Here is a 20,625-nt window from a genome sequence, read left to right on the forward strand (position 1 = left end):
TTTGTTTTCTTCGTTAAAACATTATTGTTTGGGGGATAAAAAGATGCAGGAAGAAAGGTTCCCTACAGACAAAAAAAAAAAAAAAAAAGGTAGAGGATGGAAACTAATGGCACATTGCCAAATCTGTGGGATAATTCAAGAGATATGCTGATATTTCTAGTGATGATTAGCAATGGGTCTATACACATTACAACGCTATTGCCCATCCTGCTGAATCTAATTTAATAGAGTGTGAAAATGGTATTTCACAGCCACCAAATAGATATTGGGCAGTGAAAGAGCCGTTCATTAACTGCCAGCTTCTCATGAGGCCCTGGGTTGACTCTCAGTCAGCTCCCAAATGAGACGGGTATCAGTTTTCCTGCAAAGTTCATTCAGCTCTTCCTTCTCTGGCACCTTCTGTCTGAATGGGGACCCCAGGATCACTCTCTGTAATGGTACTACCTTGAGAGGCAGATGCTCAAGCTTAATACTGCTTAATTAAGCAGTATTGATAAAGCTTAATACTGTTTAAAATCCTTTTATATTTTTGGTCACTTGAAAATTAAATACACATTTATCATACCTATTTGAAATACATTATCAAAAATCGAACTACTTTCTGATTAAAATTCATTTAGCTCATATGTTTCTCAAATTCTTTTTTCTAGATCATGTTTTGCTAAGATATACAATTAGAGCCCTGGGAACCGGGGGGGGGAGGGGGGGTCGGGGGGGGAGGGAGTCTTATGTATTAGGCCCAGGGAGAAGGGCTTTATTTGCATATGTAATCAGCCAGCTTGTAGGACCATTTTACCTGCCTGTGAGCAACAAAGCCATAGGAACAAGATACTTTACCCTCAAGTATATTCTGATACTCATTTCCCAACTGGAGAATGATAACAAAGGGTAAACAGGAATGCAGTTTATCTGCTCCCCTCCCCCGCCCGCATCTCTGGTTGATTAGTCCACACAGTGCTCACGTCTTTCAACTACTGATGCTAAGTCACTTTCTTTGTATTTTTTCTCAGGGTTAAGGAGATATTAAATAAAGATTGCAAACCAAAAAAGGAGGCCAGCAACACAGATCTGACAGGCTCCAGTGAAAACGAAGGGGTCTGTTCAAACCGCACAGATCAATAGTGTCAGCTTGTAATCTGTGTGATCTTATTCAAAACAGACAATAAACCATTCTCTGAGGATAAATAAGGCCCAACAGAAGGAGAAGCTGTAACCAGGCCTCACTCCCCACGTCCACCTAAAGGAATATTGCCGTGTGAGCTTTCAGCTTATTGTACAGTTTGTCTTTCTTTCAATAGGGAGTCTTTAACTATTAAACTGTCAGCCCTCAATAGGACTGGTTCAAGGCCATCTTTCCCTTTTTTCCCCCCTAAAGTAATTTCACTCTTTAGCAATTTCCCAAGTTAATTTAAATAGGAAAATAGAAGGCTTATCTAGAGTACAAAATATGAAAAGCTTTATAATGTATTTCAAAACACTGGCATGCCTCTCTATTCAGTTCTTGGGGAGGAAATTCAGTATCCCACAGTACCCAACTGTTGTCATGGAAACACTTCTGGTAGGCAGCTTCTTATTGTTACTGTGGTCATCCAGCTGCGGGTCCAGAAGGGAGGAGCTGCACTTTTACCCTACAAAAATGCCAACTCCCTCCTTTTGAAGGAGATCAGTGAAATATTAATATTCAAGGGTAGAAAACAACTTACCTCCAGAGAATGTGATGGCCACCAGAGCCAGATCCTCTTCGGCATACTGGATCTTTTCTGCCACGAATTTTAGGATCTCTTGGGCTGTACTGGAAACTTTTGCCTTCACACTGACATAGGAGTGCTCTGTTATATACACGTGGCAGAAAACTGCACAAGTGAAAACAATTGTTTGGAAACAGAACAGTGACTTTTCCAAATCAAGACACCTTGATCAACTTTTCTAAATCAACCCACCTTGCTATTCTCTTCAGTATAACACATATAGAGTTAGATTTTTTATATATGCACATGAACGCCTGAAGGTATATGTCTATGAATGTGTGCTTGCAAACACATGAAACTCAGATGTTATAAAGCTAGTCAACAAGCACAAGTAGTATTTAATCTTTTCATTCTGTAATGAGAGACCCGAGTCATACAAGTGTGTACTCATTGTGGAAACCATCTGACCATCATACAGTGGAATCTGTGGTGCACAGACTGTATTTTTAAATCCCTTCTTTGACAGTTGCCGAGATCTCCCAAAGCTGCATATTAAAGTGTCTAATTCATAAATTTTTCCTTTACACTCCATTTCAGGACAATCTCAGTGGCCCAATCAAGAACGCTGTATTTTGCTATTAGAATTCTCATAAGTTTATCTAAAAATCTGTCATCTGCTTTGGTTTTTGAGTTCAGCTTTCTCAATCATTTAAGAATGACTCCATTTCTCCCATCAAGGTAGTGATGAATTTAGTTTCCAAATGGAGGTCACATTTCTAGCCTTTTTAATTTCCTTTTTTATTGTCTGTGGTGCTAATAATTATTACTGGGACATTATCACTGTCAGGGTGAATGGGTCCTGAAAAATGTTTTCTTTATGATATTAATAGCAGAAGCTGTTTTAATAGCAATGGAAGTAACTGACACATTGCCTCTTATATCAGCTACTATAAATGTATAAAATGTACCAGCTTCTTTCCAGTAGACAGAAGGACAATAATATACTTAGATATTCTACTCTTTGGTGTTGCAAAAAAAATTGAGAGTGAAGCTTCTGAAGAAATTTTATATGCAGTTTAAATGTCACCACAAAAATAAACCCAGGAATGTTTTCATAGAAATACAAATGAAGCAAAAGTCTAACTATGAGTTTATATGTATAGAACCTGAAAGTAAACACACCACCAGGAGACACTTGACATACTTGGTTTGGTTGGGTATGTCACTAAAACAATAGCATGTAACAAATAGTTGTTTTGTATTTTGCCAACAGACTAGTGAGAGAGAAAAAGGCTTTCCTCCTTCCATAGAAAGATGGAATTTTTAAGCAAGGCAAAATCTGTCTATAAACTACTATATATGGGGTAAGTTTACATCTTGTTAAATAAACTGATAAACAAAAAGAGGCTGGGGGCCTTGAAATACTTTGCCTTTTTGCAGCTTAGCTTGGAAAACTATATGATGAAACTTCAAGACAAATGGGCAAGGAAGGTCAGTAACAAAGGAATTAGGAAGTTAGATAATTTTGTTTTCTCTTTCACTTGGTACGGATGACACTTAATATGAGTCAACAGAACCATCTATCAGCAGCATTATATACAAACACTATCTAAAGGAATAAGCATCCTTGTGGCTTCTTTTACAAGTTCCAGAAATTGGGCAAATATTAAATGATCACACTCAGAATTTCAGCATATGAAGAAAGATGAGTCAAAATAGAGAGTCTGTGAGTCACAATTGCATTAAAATTGACTCAACCTCTAGCTAAAAGGAGAAAACCATTGTTAATATTTCTTGTTCCTCTTTAAAACATTAACATAGAAAAGCACTTCAGCATCTTCAGGGTTCTAAAAAGGTGTTTCCCCTTGTGTTGGATGAACAGCCCTCTTCAGGGGAAGCCATGAGCTCTTCCACAAAAATAAGCAGTGACTGAGGACACAGCAGATGGGCGGCACTGCCCACACAGCCTGACCTTGCAGGAGCTTCTACCGTACAGCCTTCTCTCCATTATTCTCTCTAAGAGTTTCCTCTCATGGACTGAGTCATGGACTGACTCAGCCCAAATCTGCACATTGACTTTGGTGATCCTTCCAGTTAGTCATAGGCAATGGGCTGATGAAGGCAGGGAGAAGATGGTTCTAGGAGAAAATGTTGAGTTTCCTGTCATTTTTACCTCTTCTCAAAAATGCAAGGAGGCTCTAGGCATTGTCTCCTTTCCTTGCTTCCCAAATTATAAGCATCCTTGGTGCTTGGGACAGTATTATGTGACCTAAGAAAACTATAATGCTCAAAGAAAGAAAAGAAAAACATGCTATTTGATGCTAACATGCTTATCTGAGGGGTGACAGCTAGAAATGAAGGTTAGTCAGGCTGATACGCCAATGTAGGAGAAAAATGGTGGCTAACTGCTACCTACCCCCAAACCCTCACTTCAAACCATACTCACTTTCCTCCGTTTCAGTCACAGTTCCTCTATGCTGGAGCCAGTTCTCCTTAAGACTGAATTGGTGGAAAAGGGCTTTATTCTGTGAGATTGGAGAAAGAGAACAATGAATGAATGCATTCCTGCCCTTTGGAAAACCATAGCTGTTTACAACATGTTCCAAAAGAGCCAGCCAATTTTTTTTTTAAATGTGAAATCCACCCATCCAATCTTAGAGAAATAAACTGGGAGTCGCCCCAACTAATGCAAATGGTGGTGGAGATTCTGAGCAATCCGATGGGCCTGGGCTAAGGCCAGCAGCAGGCCAAACGTCCTTATATTTATTCCCTGCAACATGACTTTTCACATCTGGCTATTACAAACATCCATAGTCTCCTGAGATAAACATCATTTCCCCATTCCAACATGAATCTATAAGGTATAGTTATCACAATCTGATCCTCTGCTATTACATTTTTCACAGAAGCAACTTTGAGATGGTTTCAATACCTCTGCTATAGTACAATGACTTTCCTAAGGGACACAGGCATACTGTTCATTATGATTATCCACCTGATATAGCTGTGTCTCCAAAACTTGTGCCTGATATCTCAGTCCATATTTCCCCCTTATCAAATTGGACTGAGAACACATTCCCACTTGCTGCCTTCTCTTTCTGTTGTATTAAAAGTGCAAATATTTTCCTTATAAGACTTCTTTCCTCTTAGAGTCAAGATTCCTCCTACCTGGATTTTTTTTTTTTTTTTTGACATAAACATCTTAAAATTCAAATTTATATCACTCCAGGGACAGCAGGAAGCCCTGAGACTCTAAAATGCACCACAAAATCAGCAGAATGTCAAAAAGTCAAGGATACACAGCTAAAATCGGATCTGCACCAGCACAGGAATAACTAAAGCAAAGCAGGAAAGCGCAGGGAAGCTGCAACCCCAGGCGCCCCGCCTTGTCGGGTTCCGCTCGAGGCAGTATTCATTTTAATTTTGAAACACGCCAAGGGAGGCAAGGCAAGGTCTCCAAACCAGATCACCTAATTTTAGGTATAGAAGCATCTGCTTACCTTTTTTTGTGGTGAATATTCATCCACAGTGCTGAAAGGAAAAATGCCAAGAAGTCAGTCTTTGTCCCAAACCCAGAATAATGCAGTTATTGTTATGGAAGACTAATTTTCCAGCACTAGGCAGAGGATTTTGCTCTTTAAAAAAGATAAAACACAGTATTCATTAATTCACTATGTACAACACACTTGACATTGGGCTCTGAATTTCAAATGAGCCAGGAAGTAAAGAAGTTATGGATTCAACAGATGTATTTTGCCTTCTACCCACAGAAAGTGAAGCTCAGAAGTGAGGGAGGAACTGGATCTGCTCAGTCCATGGGAACTCAGTCCGCAGAAATGAGGATTTATAAAAACTGCAATATTCAGTCCATAGACATAAGTTTTCTCATACAGTGATAGTGACAGATTTTAGGTGAAATTACTGCTATTTAGATAGCTAAGTCATTCAGCCAAGGCACATCTTTTCCAGGATGTGTCTCTGTGTGGTGGAACTGGGAACACTCTGTCCATCTCTGATCATCTCCACAGATTCCCACCTTCAAGTGCCCTCTGAACGCCACCTCCATTTACAAAGGAGCCAGTACCGGGGCCAATTTCATACATCATTAGGTGAACTATAAATTAAAGGTATGAGTCTTACTCTCAGAAAGGAACATTTTCTCCTCTATTTGTGTACTGGGGCTAGAGAAAAAAAAGTCACGAGTTTTACATTTAGGGCTTGAATCTTATTCTAGAATCTAAAGCTATTTCATAATCTTATAAAAATAGGCAAGAATCATTTCTTTTCTTTTTTTTTTTTTTTTTTTTTGAGACACAGTCTAACTCTCTCACCCAGGCTAGAGTGCCGTGGCGTGATCACTGTTCACTGCAGTCTTGGCCTCCAGGGCTCAAGTGATCCTCCTGCCTCAGCCTCCCAAGTAGCTGGAACTACAGGCATGTACCACCATGCCCAGCTAAGTTTCTATTTTTGGTAGAGGTGGGGTCTCACTATGTTGTCCAGGGTGGTCTTAAACTCCTAAACTCTTGGACACAAGTGATTCTCCCACCTCCACCTCCCAAAGTGCTGGGATTACAGGTGTGAGTCACTGTGCCAACCAAGAATCATTTCTTTATGTCATTTTCTTATTTTATTCTATTATTTACCATTTTTGTGTAGGTTTTAAAAATGGAATGTATTCAATTTCCATTAATGTATTTGATGAAATATGTTCACATGTATTAAACCATGAATTAAAGTTTCCCAGCTATAACAGGTCTGCCTCATAGCACAGAGCAACTTCCATATGGGGGATTATTTTGATGACAAGGTTGTCCTTTTTTTCCTTGTTTGATTTCATTTATTAGTTCATATTTTCATATAAGTCTTAGGCTATGGAAACTTAACATAATGTAGACTGTAATAAAAGAAGACCACCAACATTTACAAGATTCATCTCTAAGGTACTGTGTTAACTTGCACTTTACTTTCAAATCTCCCAATGTAAGATTTCGATGATTGAGGACTAAAGTATACACACGGTTTGCTACCTAAGATTAATTTATACAGATGTTTCACTTGCAATGAGGTCTCCCTTTACTAAAACTAAGTCAAGCTTTAAATCACAAATCAGTCATCTGAAAGGCTTGAATTAACACTTTCCATGAGAGGTGCAATTTGTGACTGTTGAAATCGTAACAGAAGCTTTTCACAACTTGATAATAAATGTGCTTTATGTTTATGAAATATACACTGTAAATCAGATAACAAGTTTTCCTTTTAGATGAACTCTGTGGCTAAATCTGAAAACTGAATGACTTGATGTTTTCTTTACCAAAATGAGTAAGGGGACTTAATGGTAATATCACTAATAGTAAAGTTGGGTGTTGCCAATCTGAAAGATTAATGACAGATACCTAGGGGACCCTTAGACATGCCAAGAGTCATTGAGTAAATGGCTCTTTAAAATCTTTCTAAATTGATAAAGAAACCTCAGGGAACCCATAAAATTGAGCTTTTAAAATGCTCCACAGGCTGGGTGTGGTGACTCACACCTGTAATCCCAGTACTTTGGGAGGCTGAGGCAGGCGAATCACCTGAGGTTGGGAGTTCAAGACCAGCCTGGCCAACATAGTGAAACCCCATCTCTACTAAAAATACAAAAAAGTAGCCAGGTGTGGTGGTACATGTCTGTAATCCCAGCTACTCAGGAGGCTAAGACATGAAAATTGCTCAAACCCAGGAGGTGGAGGTTGCAGTGAGCCAAGATCACGCTGCTGTATTCCAGCCTGAGCAGCAGAGTGACTATATCCCAAAAAATAAAATAAAATAAAATGCTCCACAACTCCCTGAGACCTATTTATTAAACTTTTCCTCCCTATTCCATAGAGATAGTTACAAGCCCCAAAATGACAAGTTACATAGACTTTTAAAATTAAGTAATAATTTACTAATTGTTTTTATGCACCTGGTCGTTATGGCCCAGGCTGTTTTTACTATATAAAACGGGGTTAAAACAATAGTCAACGAGCTGAATTCCGTGTTCTTTCATTTTGAGTTATAAGAACAAAACACACAATTTACTACTAGAAAAGCTAGGGCATCAAGATGAATATGAGTCAAAATGTTCAAAATCAACTTTTATGTATAAGGCATTCCAAATTCTATCATATTTGCTGCTGTCTTCTTTCATTAACCATAATTAGGAAAATGAAATACTTACTGACGACGGTGCATTCCAAGTATCTTTTGAAATTCTTTCAATTCTTTTTCAAGTATTGGATATTCATAAACGTCATCCAGTACATTCCTATATATGGTCTGGAGAAAAAAGGCAAATGACAGCTGAGTGGTTGAATGCCCATTCTGTAGGGATTAAGACTCATACCATGGCTATCCTAACAGAGGAAATAAGGAGGGATCCAGGACAACGCGCGGGTTTCACCAGGTGCCAATGAGGTCCAGAGTGGGATCATAACTCGTAGCTTCTCTGTCAACTGCCATGGCTCTCTACCTGCTTTCAGGGCCGTAGGTAGAAATTCTGGAAAGAGAACTCTAGAGATCTCTGGCTAGCTGGCTACTAGAGATTTCCATGCCCATTCTATATCTTAAAAAATGATAGGCCAGGCGTGGTGGCTCACACCTGTAATCCCAGCACTTTGGGAGGCCAAGGCAGGCAGACCACGAGGTCAGGAGATGGAGAACATCATGTCTAACACAGTGAAACCGCGTCTCTACTAAAAAAAAAAAAAAAAAAAAAAAATTAGCCATGTGTGGTAGTGGGCGCCTGTAATCCCAGCTACTCGGGAGGCTGAGGCAGGAGAATGGCGTGAACCCAGGAGGTGGGGCTTGCAGTGAGCCAAGATTGCGCCACTGTACTCCAGCCTGGGCAACAGAGCAAGACTCCATCTCATAATAATAATAATAATAATAATATTGGTTGGGTATGGTGGCTCAGGCTGTAATCCCAACACTCTGGGAGGCTGAGTAGGGAGCATTGCTTGAGCTGAGTACGAGATCAGCCTGGGCAACAAAGCAAGACTCTATCTCTACAAAAAAGAAAAAATTAGCTGAGTGTGGTAGTACATGCCTTTAGTCCCAGATAGTCGGGAGGTTGAGGGGCAAGGATCTCTCAAGCTCAAGAGTTTGAGGTTGCAGTGCACTATGACTGCGTTACTGCACTGCAGCCTGGGTAGCAGAGCAAGACCCTGTCTCAACACACACACACACACACACACACACACACACACACACACACACAATTCCACATAATCATTTGGGAGAAAAAAGTCAATTGAATTAAATTAAGCAGTTGCTTTGAAAACAACATGAGTTTAAAAGAGTTGGTTAGACTCGTTTTTAACTGGATGTCTAAATGACAACTGAATGTTGAATTCAAAGTGGTTTCCTTCATGAAAGGCTGAGTCTATTTAGGCAGTTGCCTACTCTGAACTAGAACTCTTCCTTGCTAGAATTCCATTCCATTCCTTCTCTGTCCTAACCTGTAGATTTAATATGATTTTGGTGGCAAAAGGAATCCAACTGTCTTACTAATCATCTCTCCAGATAATCATCTGTTGTTGAAAAGATATTGAAGCCTATTAATTAGAAAAAATAAATCAGTTTGTCTCACTCTAAATGTAAATCTACATTATATCTATTTACACATTATTGCTTAAAATTCTCAAAGTATACCATGTCTGACAAATGTTTCATAGAACATATATTGTCAATATAGTTTTTAAATCATAATGTTTTATGCAAATATTACATATAGAGGACTGGTTACTTTAAACTTATAATGAATATCAACATATTAAGCTGTATCAAATTTTGAATGTTTTGGTTTACCTTCCTTAATTATTTCATTAGCAATCAAAATTTCCATGACTTTTAGACATGGAATATCAAGCTTCAGAAGTCAAAATAACTTATATGTTCTCTGAATCACAACTTGACTATCACAAGAAAGTTGAATGACTGTTACCTACAAATGAGATTTTTAAGATGCATGACTTAAAGTAAAATCAGTTATTTTGCATCAAAGAATACCTGGAAACATTGGATTACCTTTAAAAACATTTTTGAATGTTCATCTTCATGTAACCAGTCTTTGTACAGAGCAATCCACTGGGAAACAAGATGCAAGACTTTACGTTTCCTACGAGGAACATCTGAGTTTTCCTCTTTGCCTTGATACTTCTTAGCAGAATAGGTGCAAATGGTTAAGAAAAAATTATATTGTTGAAAATTTAAAAATATGAAGACATCCATTTACTCTTATTTTTACAAAATACATGAAGGCATACAAGCGTAAAACATGCAGGAAGAACAGAATACACGTAGGGAGAGCAAACGGTGTGTACTGAAAAGAGCAAAAGCAAACTGAGGAAAATGACTGAAGTATACTCAGTGGGCAGCCAGGAAGTGAAGGGTCGGGCCATTTCACTGGCAGCTGCTGACATGCTTCCATAGGCAACATGTGGTTAATGCCAGCCCAAGGAGATAGTAAGTGGCCCATTAATTTTAACAGTGACTCCAAGAAGAGAGCTAGCTTCAGTACACAGGTGAATACTATTTCAATATATTTTAGGTAAGAATGAGGCCAGGTGCTGTCTGGTCCTCAGAAATTCACATTCTGTAAAACCAGGTGCTTCTAAAGTAGTTCCAAATGAGTATAGATCTCTGGAACACAATTTGTAACATGATTCAAATGCCCACTCCTAGGAATTTACTTAAGAAAACATTGGATACATGTGCGAACACAGAGGTAAAAGGGACTGCTAATTTTCATTTTGATTAAAATAAAAACTAATGGGAAATAGCCTAAATGCCTCAGCAACTGAGAACGGTTGCCTAAGTTATTACATATCCATTTAATGGACTATTCAGCAGTCATAAACCTGATGGTCCAGCAGTACATTTACTGACAGAGAATATGCATAATGTAATGTTGAGTAGAAAAGCAAGTAAGAAAAGAATATGTTAGGATGATCTACTTCTGTTAACAATGTTTATTTATATGATTAATCTCACTATCTGGAGAGATATATACTAAATAGTTAACAGTGGCTTCTCAAAGTAATGAAGTTTTAGAGTACATGAATTATTTTTATTATACTTATTAGCATTTCCTAATTTATATACAATGACCATATGTTAACTATGCTGTTAAAATTACATAAAAATAACAACCTCAAAGGCAAAGTGTTTAAATGACTAGGAATGCAACAGCAGCTTGGCATATTCTAAACTGATCTATTCTTGTTGTCTCCAAAATGATAATTTCTGAGTGTCTTGGACACATTAAAAAGATGACTAGGAATAGGGAATGCTATGACATCAACACTTGAGGGTTGTTGGACAGGATTATATATTCTTTAACACTGATATACAATTGCAAAATTGGAATAAACTTTATGTCAGGCTTTGTAAATATTTTAAAATATAATTTAGTCAATGTCTCCCCATCCTGCAAAAATACATTAAGACCACCTTTGATTTCCACCTGTGAAATAAACTCAGGCAAACACAAAAAAAGTTGCTATTTCTTTTAGTTTTTCTCTTGAAAGGCAAAATACAATAAAGATTTATCTAGGCCAACCATGGTGGCTGATGCTTATAATCCCAGCACTTTGGGAGGTTGAGGCAGGAGGAGTGCTTGAGCCCAGGAGTTTAAGGTCAGCCCAGGTAAGAAAGTGAGACCTTATCTCTACAAAGAAAAAAATTAACTGAGTATGGTGATGCACATCTGTAGACCCAGCTAGTTGGGAGGCTGAGACAGGAGGGTCACTTGAGCCTGGGAGGTTTAGGCTGCAGTGAGCCATGATCAAGCCACTCTACTCAGCCTAGGCAACACAGCAAGACATGTCTCAAAGATTTATCTTACATTATTTCCCCTTAAACAAATGTTCTTCTCTTCTTTTCCTGTGAATATAATACCTTCACTAATATAAAGAAATCAAGAAAATTAAGAAATGCAATTTTTTAGGTCATCATATATAAATGAAGATATGAACTTTGTATTCAAGCTGCATATATATGTTCTACAATTATGGACTAGCAGAATAAAGTAAATGCAAGAAGCAACACTTCAACCATTCTCCATTCATAAACAGTTATCTGCTGTACCTTGTTTTCCTCCCTGCAAGATATATATCTAAAATATATTTACAGGTTAAATTTGCATTTGTATTAATCTGATTTCCAATATTAGGAAACAGACATTCTTTTACATTTTGTCTATGCTAGATTACACTGATTTATAAATTTAGCTGCTGATGGAAATAGTGGGAAGGCATGTGGTGAGAGTTATAACTTCTATGTAATGCACAGAATATTAGCTGGCCCACAGCTATGAATTTAATGCTCTTTATGATGCTATTAAATACTATTACAATAAAAATACTTATCTAAAATATCTAAAACCAGCACAAATAGCTTTAATCTATAAATAATGTTTTAAAACCATTGGAAAAAACCAAATAATTTAGACTACTTCTAAGAAGTTGGTTGTCGGGGAATATGCAACACATCTTCACTAAGATGTGCATAAAAATATCTCACATTAAATACAGATGCCGTTTTTGTTTGTGGTATTATTTCACAAAAGGCAGAGTGCAAATATACAGAAATAATCATAATGAAAGACTTCTGGCTTAAAACGTTTTGAGTTCATGGGTTTTGATTATTGGTAAAAAGGCTGATAAAAATCTGAACCAAAGTTTTGTATATAATGTCTTAGTCAAAGACTCAAAACATATATATGAAAGTTAAGTTCTAGAGATTGTTTAGGGACATCCTATAGTACATTAAATTATTAAATGATAATCACAAATAACATTAGGATCATAGTTAAAGAATGTAGTTTAAAGGCATCTCCTTTAAGTACATTTTATATTACTTGATGGATGAATTGTTTTAGAAATATGTTAGCATTAAAATGTAAATGAAATTAGCTCACAGATACTTTTCCAAAACACTTTTGAAGAAAGAGATGTTCAAAATCTTATCGTGATTGCTAAATGTGGAGCAATACTCCACTTGAAAGCTGTGAAGGAAATCTGCACATATTATTGAAACTTTCCAAATTCAAAACTAACTCACAATGTTTCAAGATCAACTTTATGAACTGGTTCTAAAAAGTGGCAAAATATCTACTATAGCTTTGTTTGGTCATAGGATATAGTAAAGCACTACAAAGTAATCATCATTTCCAATTATACATATATTTTAAGAGAGATGTTACTTTATGTCCTTTATGAAGTTTTAAAGTATTCTTTTAGGTGGGAAAACGCTGTAAAGTTGGGAGACATGTAACAATCATTTAATAGAGAAAGAATATTAAATAAGCATTATCATTAGGTCTTTTGTTTGCTTGTTTTTGAAAGCAGTCTCCCTCTGTCATCTAAACTGGAGAGCAGTGGCGTGGTCTTGGCTCACTGCAGCTTCAACCTCCTGGGCTTAAGTAATCCTCCTCCCTCAGCATCCCATGCAGCTGGGACCACAGGCACATGCCATCATGCCCAGCTAATTTTGGTATGTATCTATATCTATACCTATATCTATATCTATATATCATGCCCAGCTAATTTTGGTATATATCTATATCTATATCTATATATCTATATCTATATCTCATGCCCAGCTAATTTTGGTATATATCTATATCTATCTATACCAAGTATCTATCTATCTATATACCAAATATGTATATTAGAGATCGCATCTCACTATGTTGCCCAGGCTGCTCTTGAACTCCTGGACCCAAGCAATCCTCCCACCTTGGTCTCCCAAAGTGCTGGAATTGCAGGTGTGAGCCACTGCACCCAGCTATCATTAGGTCTTAATAGAACTTTAGTATATACAAAAGCAATCCATTTTCCTTAAAATTTTCATGTGGTTTAGAGTGGAATCTTCAGTTTCATTTAATAAAAACAGTACAGCAACAGCCTATTTAAATGCTTAAATGCATCTGAATACATTAAATACTGTGAAGCAAGAAGACCACTTGGAGACTTTCAGTAACTTTACATGGCTTTGTTTTGTGGTCTTTCAATGATCCTATGTTGCATCTCTTCTAGTTAGTGAATAAAATTATAAGGCTTCCTTAACTGATCATTAACCTTCTAATCACATCCATCATTCTAAGAGAGCATGCAGTGACAAAGCTGTGAAAAGATGACAGAGGATTCCAGGGGCTAGGTTTGACCTCCCATGTGGGGGAATAGCCTGTCTCCCCTGAGACACTTGCCAGGAACATGATATCACGTATGTGCATTTTCCTTCACAAGTGGTCTGACACTTAACTAACTGATTCTCCTTTAAGTCCATTTATTCCATGATCTTGCCATTCTACACAGTCTCTTGACTCTGGGGTTTACCCAGCAGGCCAATTTTGCCTCCAGATTTCTAAGCAATCATAAGGCACAGATATGAAGCAAACGTAATATAAACAGTATAATATAGCCACAACATAGAATGTGAAAACAGCCGTTCACATTTCCAGTTTCCTCTGTCTATCTCATTTCATCTTCTACCTTGGATATCATTACATTAATATTTAACATATCCACACTCTACTGTGGGGTTGAATAAATTAAGGAAGGCAGTTAATTCCTAATGTGGGACATCTGTCTGAGAGGAAGTGGTCACAGCAGCCTGAAGATAATGAAGGATATTGCCTTAACAGAGCCTGGCACAAGTCATCAGTTGTCATGAAGACAGTGTACGTGAGAAGGAAGTCATCCAGGAGGGTCTCTGCAAAGAAAAAAAAAAAAAATACAAGTAAGCAAAGAGGTGGATAAGAAGAGCAGCTGCTTTCCAGGCCCCAGAACCATGTGCATGGCAGAAATATGACAAATTTTGATGGCTGTGGGAGGGATTAGGAGAATTTTTGCCACGAAAGATATTATTTATTAAAATTAAGATACGAAAAACTCCTTATATCAAATGCATCAAGCAATAAGATATTTTTGTTGCAGAGCTCTCTAAACATACAATTTTGTTATCATCTTGTTTTCCTGAAACCTCATTTATATTTGTGGGTAAAGATGATATAGAAAACCAATGCATAAATAATGTGCATTAAAAAATAAATTTTACAAGATTTCTGAGGTGTACACTCAAGTCCTACAGGGAATAAAGCCCTCATGTGTTAATAAATTAAGATTTTTTCCAAAGCCATTTACTTAAGTCTAGGGCAAGAACAATGAATAATAAAACCCAGAAGACACATATCAGGTTCCAAGGCCATTCACCTTTATCTCTTAAATGCATCTTTAAGAAGTTGGGAAAGTGATGAGTGATTTTCTTAGTCTTGAAGAGAGACAGAACTGAGTCCAGTTAAAATTGGAGATCAGGTACAATGTATCACAACATACTTCTTCCTAATTTCTTTTTTCTACCAACCAAACCAGGTTACATTGTTATCATCTTTGTGCTTTGAGTGTTCTTGGAAGAGTTCAGTTTGTATACAATATGGAATTGCTAAAGAGGCAAACACTGACCTTCAATGTAATTTCTAATATGGTACAAAAGATTATTGTTTTCCAGCATTCATGGTTTTTTTGTTTGTTTTTTTGCTGTACAGATTCTGAAAGTAATTGAGTGGTATGAATTAAAATACTATAATCAAAATGATGCACTTCAAATAAAAGCAGTGATTTGGCAAAGCAGTTTTTGCCATAATAGTCTTTATCTAGTCTCCTTAACTTAAAATTCATTTTACTATACGATTTAATCTTCATGTTTTACATTCCAGATATCACATTTTTAGTTATATAAAACAGTAATAAATTATTAGAGTAATTAGCTTGTGTACTGTTGTTACGGACTGAATGCTTATGTCCTCTGCAACACTCCCACTCCTGCCACTTTATATGTTGAAACCTTACCCCCAGTGTGATGTATAAGGAGGGGGTATTTGAGAGGTAATTAGGATTGGATAAGGCCATGAGGGTTGAGCCCTCATGAATGACATTGCTCTCTTTATAAGAGTCCTGAGAAAGCTCCTTTCCTCTCTCTACCACACAAGGATATGGGAAGACTGTGGTCTATGAACCAGGAAGCAGGTCCTCACCAAACACTGAATCTGCCAGCACCTTGATCTTGGACTCCCCAGTCTCTAGGCTGTGAGAAATAAATGTCTGTTGTTTAAGCCTCCCAGGCTACGGTATTTTGTTAGAGCAGCTTAAGCTGACTAAGACATATACTCAATAGCGCTTATGCTCTCCAAGATCTATACCTTATAATGATGATGTGTAAGTAAAAATAATTGCCCAGTATAGAGCCCTATAGCGCTACATTGAAGACTGGATGAAAGAAAATCTCCAGAATTTTTAGGAATAACCAGTAATATTTACTTTAAAAGTTAATCAGAAAAACAAGGTTATATTTATGAACACAAAACTCTGATATAAGAGGTTGTGGATGACATCTATAATTCTATATTAGCTGCAGGGCATAACTTATTTCTGCTTGGTGGCAGAATATCAAGGTAATCCTAATCCACATAGGTAAGTGGTTGCAAATGGCAATTCTTTTAAAAGCTTGCTTTTTAATTGCAAGATGCCCATAATTAAAATGAACCAAAGGTGTTAATGAAGAGTATTAATGGAATTTATCTGAAAGATATTTTATCTATAAGTCATAGTATTCCTTGTCAAAATAATAAATTTGACAAATTTTCTTATTTAAAACATGTTTTTAAAAGTCTAAACTTACATTGTTATATCACACTGCAATATGTTAGCAATCACTAGTCTAACTTACTATTTACTCTACAGCAAAAGCAAATTCCTAAACAGATATACCTGGGCCTTGCTGGGCATAAATGAGAACTAGTACAAAAAAGCTATGGTAGTGTGCCTGATCCGACAATGTTACATGTATGAGTGGACATGCACAGCCTGCGTACGCAGAAGAGCCAGGGGCCCCCTACTAGAGTCTCTGTTTATGAACGTTTCAAATATACGAACAAGGCACGGGAAGGTTTACTTTACTTGTCTCCAAACAAGTTAACCTGGCAGCTCAAGTTAATCACTGGTCATCCTAAAGAGAAATTTGGAATATATAATGTGTGCCTTTCATTACAGTTTTTAAAAACAGTTTCAAGTGGCTGGGCGCAGTGGCTCAAGCCTGTAATCCCAGCACTTTGGGAGGCCGAGACGGGTGGATCACGAGGTCAGGAGATCGAGACCATCCTGGCTAACACGGTGAAACCCAGTCTGTACTAAAAAATACAAAAAACTAGCCGGGCGAGGTGGCAGGCGCCTGTAGTCCCAGCTACTCAGGAGGCTGAGGCAGGAGAATGGTGTAAACTGGGGAGGTGGAGCTTGCAGTGAGCTGAGATCCGGCCACTGCCCTCCAGCCTGGGCGACAGAGCGAAACTCCATCTCAAAAAAAGAAAAAAAAAAATCAGTTTCAATTAAAATTGATCACTTGCATATTAGCTGGCAACCAAGGATATTTTGGAAATACAATTTGAAAACTATCCCTCTGGGATTCTGTTGAAGAGTAATGTTTACAAATTACAACATTTCTCTGTGTTAAATGTGATTGATGGAAATCCTCAACCTTTCCTGTCTGATTAGAAATTAAGCTGAATCTGGCCAGGTGTGGTGGCTCACATCTGTAATCCCAGCACTTTGAGAGGCTGAGGTGAGTAGATCACTTGAGGCCAGCAGCTAGAGACCAGCCTGGCCAACATTGTGAAACCCCATCTCTACTATTAAAAAAAAAAAATAGCTGGGTGTAGTGGTGCACGCCCGTAATCCCAGTTACTAAGGAGGTTGAGGTGGGAGGATGGCTTGAACTCAGGAGGTGGAAGTTGCAGTGAACCAAGATCATGTCACTGCCCTCTAGCCTGTGCAACAGAGTGAGACTCTGTCAAAAAAAAAAAAAAAAAAAAAAAAAAGCTGAATCTTCTCAGACACTCAGGAGGCTGAGACAGGAGGATGGCTTGAAACCACGTGGCAGAGGCTGCAAGTGAGCCAAGATTATGCCACCGCACTTTAGCCTGGGCAACAAAGAGAGAGTTTGTCTCAAAAAAAAAAAAAAAAAAAAAAAAAGTTAAGCTGATTCTTTTGTGCACTCAATGTTAGATACAAGCAGCAAGGACAACAGAGTAGTTTTTTTTGTTTTGTTTTGTTTTTTTGAGACTGTCACCCAGGCTGGAGTGCAGTGGTGCGATTCCGGCTCACCGCAAACTTCACCTCCCAGGTTCAAGTGATTCTTGTGCCTCAGCCTCCCATGTAGCTGAGACTACTGGCATGCACCACCATGTCCAGCTAATTTTTGTAGTTTGAGTAGAGATGGGGTTTCACCATATTGGCTGGGGTGGTCTCAAACTCCTGGTCTCAAGTGATCTGCCCACCTCGGCCTCCCAAAGTGCTGGGATTACAGGCATCAGCCACTGAGCCTGGCCAACAGAGTAGCTTTGAATCTAGTTTAGGGTTTTCAATGGCTCTTGTAGATAGGAGCCACCAGTATGCAGAAACCACTGGGTAACAGCATTGAGAGGGAGCTGGCATTTACAATGCTGGATGTGACATACAGGTTCAGACTCTTTGGGGTGTTCTTACACTTAGCTGCATTTAATGAGATTAGAACTATTCTCTAATCAAGAGTTACTCCATTAGTAGCTGAGATTAAAAAGAACACCATTAAACCATTAACTTTGACATAACCAGTCATTCCATTCCAGAACAACCTTAGATAATGAACTATCAGAGTCTGGTTGGATGGTGGCAAATCCATTTGGCATTCAATTCAATTAATCAGCTCACATATGACAATATTTTGTAAAGGGCTTTGACCCAGAAATGCCTATTTTCTCCTAAGCTAATATCATATTTAAAATTCAACAGCACTTACCTAATTATCTCTCTGTCATAGAAATATTAATTAAAATAAAAACAATGAGGCTATACAAAAACAGCTCCAGTTGAAGTCCTAATAAATAGTTAAAAATTCTAATGAATAGAACAGATTCCCAATACTCCTAACTCAAATATCTCTCTAACTGCCATATTGTTCTAAATTTTTCTATATAAAGAGCTTTCTTTTATTCTTTTCCAGCATTCATGTTTTTTTTTTTCTTTGCTCTACAGATTCTGAAAGTAATTGAGTGGCACGAATTAAAATACTATAATCAAAATGATGCACTTCAAATAAAAGTGCATTTTATAATAGCCATGCTTCCAAAAAAGAGGCTGTCCCATTGGTATTTAGAGATATTTTTAGAACCATGATGGTTATATGAATGATCCCCTGAAGACTATTAGCTGACAATAGCCATTTAGAAAGACTAGCAAATCCACTGGCATCCAAATTAAAACACTATAATTATCTATTACACTACATAGTACTTAATAATAATTTAAGACAACAGGCAGAAAAGCATGTTTGTATACATAAAAGTATCTTTCATTTAAACAAATTCATAGTTGCCATACATACTAACATTCTGAATAAAAAAGGTATTCATTTTGATTTCTAATTTTGTGAATACCTAGGCATATTAATATGCATATATTAATATGCAAAAACTTTTTCTTTGAGATATATATATATATATTTTTTTTTTTTGAGATGGAATTTCGCTCTTGTTATCTAGGCTGGAGTGCAGTGGTGCGATCTCAGCTCACTGCAACCTCCACCTCCCAGGTTCAAGCGATTCTCCGGCCTCAGCTTCCCGAGTAGTTGGGACTACAGGTATGCACTACCATGCCCGGCTAATTTTTGTATTTTTAGTAGAGATGGGGGTTTCACCATATTGGCCAGGCTGGTCTCGAACTTCTGACCTCAGGTGATCCGCCTGCCTCAGCCTCCCAAAGTGCTGGGATTACAGACGTGAGCCGCAGTGCCAGCCATTTTCTTTGATATTCTACGCATTAAGTCAATTACTAAATCTAATCCTAAATTATTGGCTTATCACTAAATTTTTGGGACTATCCTCCCCACTCCAAAATAAAATAATACTTTTGTAGTAGCTTTTTGAATACAAGAAACATCCTTGCAAGTAAAAAAGTAACATCTTGATCATCATTGAAATTGGAAGGTAAATACTTCTACAGTTTTAACTATTATAAAACTTGAAATAAAATATATATAGAAATGGTTCTGAAATCCATGCATGTAATTAGCTATACTGATGTCATATAGGACTTTTCCCTATCATCTGCTACTATTTTAACTTTTTGGGGGGGTTTTTTGAAATGGAGTCTCACTCTGTCACCCAGGCTGGAGTGCAGTGGCATGATCTTGGCTCACAGCAACTTCCGCCTCTTGGGTTCAAGCTATTCTCCTGCCTCAGCCTCTGGAGCAACTGGGATTACAGGCACACACCACCATACCTGGCTAATTTTTGTATTTTTAGTAGAGATGGGGGTTTCACCATGTTGGCCAGGTTGGTGTCTTGAACTCCTGACCTCAGGTGATCTGCCCACCCGGGTTCCCAAAGTTCTGGTATTACAGGCATGAGCCACCGTGTCTGGCCTATTTTAATTTTTAAGTCATATAAAAACAATTATCTATTTTTATTTAATTTTATTTGAATGTATTTCTCTTGTATGTACTAATTAAAACATTTTTCTCAGTCTCATTTTAAGTATACAAAGCTCTAAAAATTCCCATTTTATTTCTGCAAAACATAAGTATCCCTAGAGCATCCTAGAGTTATGACAAGGTAGACTAGTAAGAGGTTTGGTACAGACCATTTTCATGGAGTTCTGTTATATATAAATGTAATCAAATTTAAAAAAACGGATCCAAATGTTACCAAAAGGTCTAATGCTTTCTTTGCAACATAAAAACAAAAAAACAAAACAAAACCCTGAAGTCTAAAAATCACTAGAAGTATAGCGTTATGTAGGAAAAATTATAGAAATCTACCTTGGTTATTTTTTTCAATACTCATAAGCAAAATGCACTGCGATAATGAAACCACTCATCTGTTAAA

General features: G+C 37.5%; 1 protein-coding gene across 2 annotated transcripts in view; it reads right to left on the bottom strand.

Annotated features, from left to right (window-relative positions):
* LOC105475677 (Rap guanine nucleotide exchange factor 5) overlaps window positions 1–20,625 on the bottom strand; it is a 242,049-nt gene that overhangs the window by 35,046 nt on the left and 186,378 nt on the right. For both annotated transcript variants that reach the window (XM_011731142.3, XM_071094929.1), the window contains exons 12-17: window positions 14,345–14,423; window positions 9,735–9,879; window positions 7,888–7,985; window positions 5,189–5,219; window positions 4,135–4,213; window positions 1,704–1,853 (exon numbers count right to left, since the gene is read on the bottom strand). In XM_011731142.3, the coding sequence (XP_011729444.1) occupies window positions 1,704–1,853; window positions 4,135–4,213; window positions 5,189–5,219; window positions 7,888–7,985; window positions 9,735–9,879; window positions 14,345–14,423 (582 nt within the window). The remainder of the gene's footprint in view (window positions 1–1,703; window positions 1,854–4,134; window positions 4,214–5,188; window positions 5,220–7,887; window positions 7,986–9,734; window positions 9,880–14,344; window positions 14,424–20,625) is intronic.

This window comes from Macaca nemestrina, chromosome 4 (genome assembly GCF_043159975.1).
Source record: "Macaca nemestrina isolate mMacNem1 chromosome 4, mMacNem.hap1, whole genome shotgun sequence".
Lineage (NCBI taxonomy): Eukaryota > Metazoa > Chordata > Mammalia > Primates > Cercopithecidae > Macaca > Macaca nemestrina.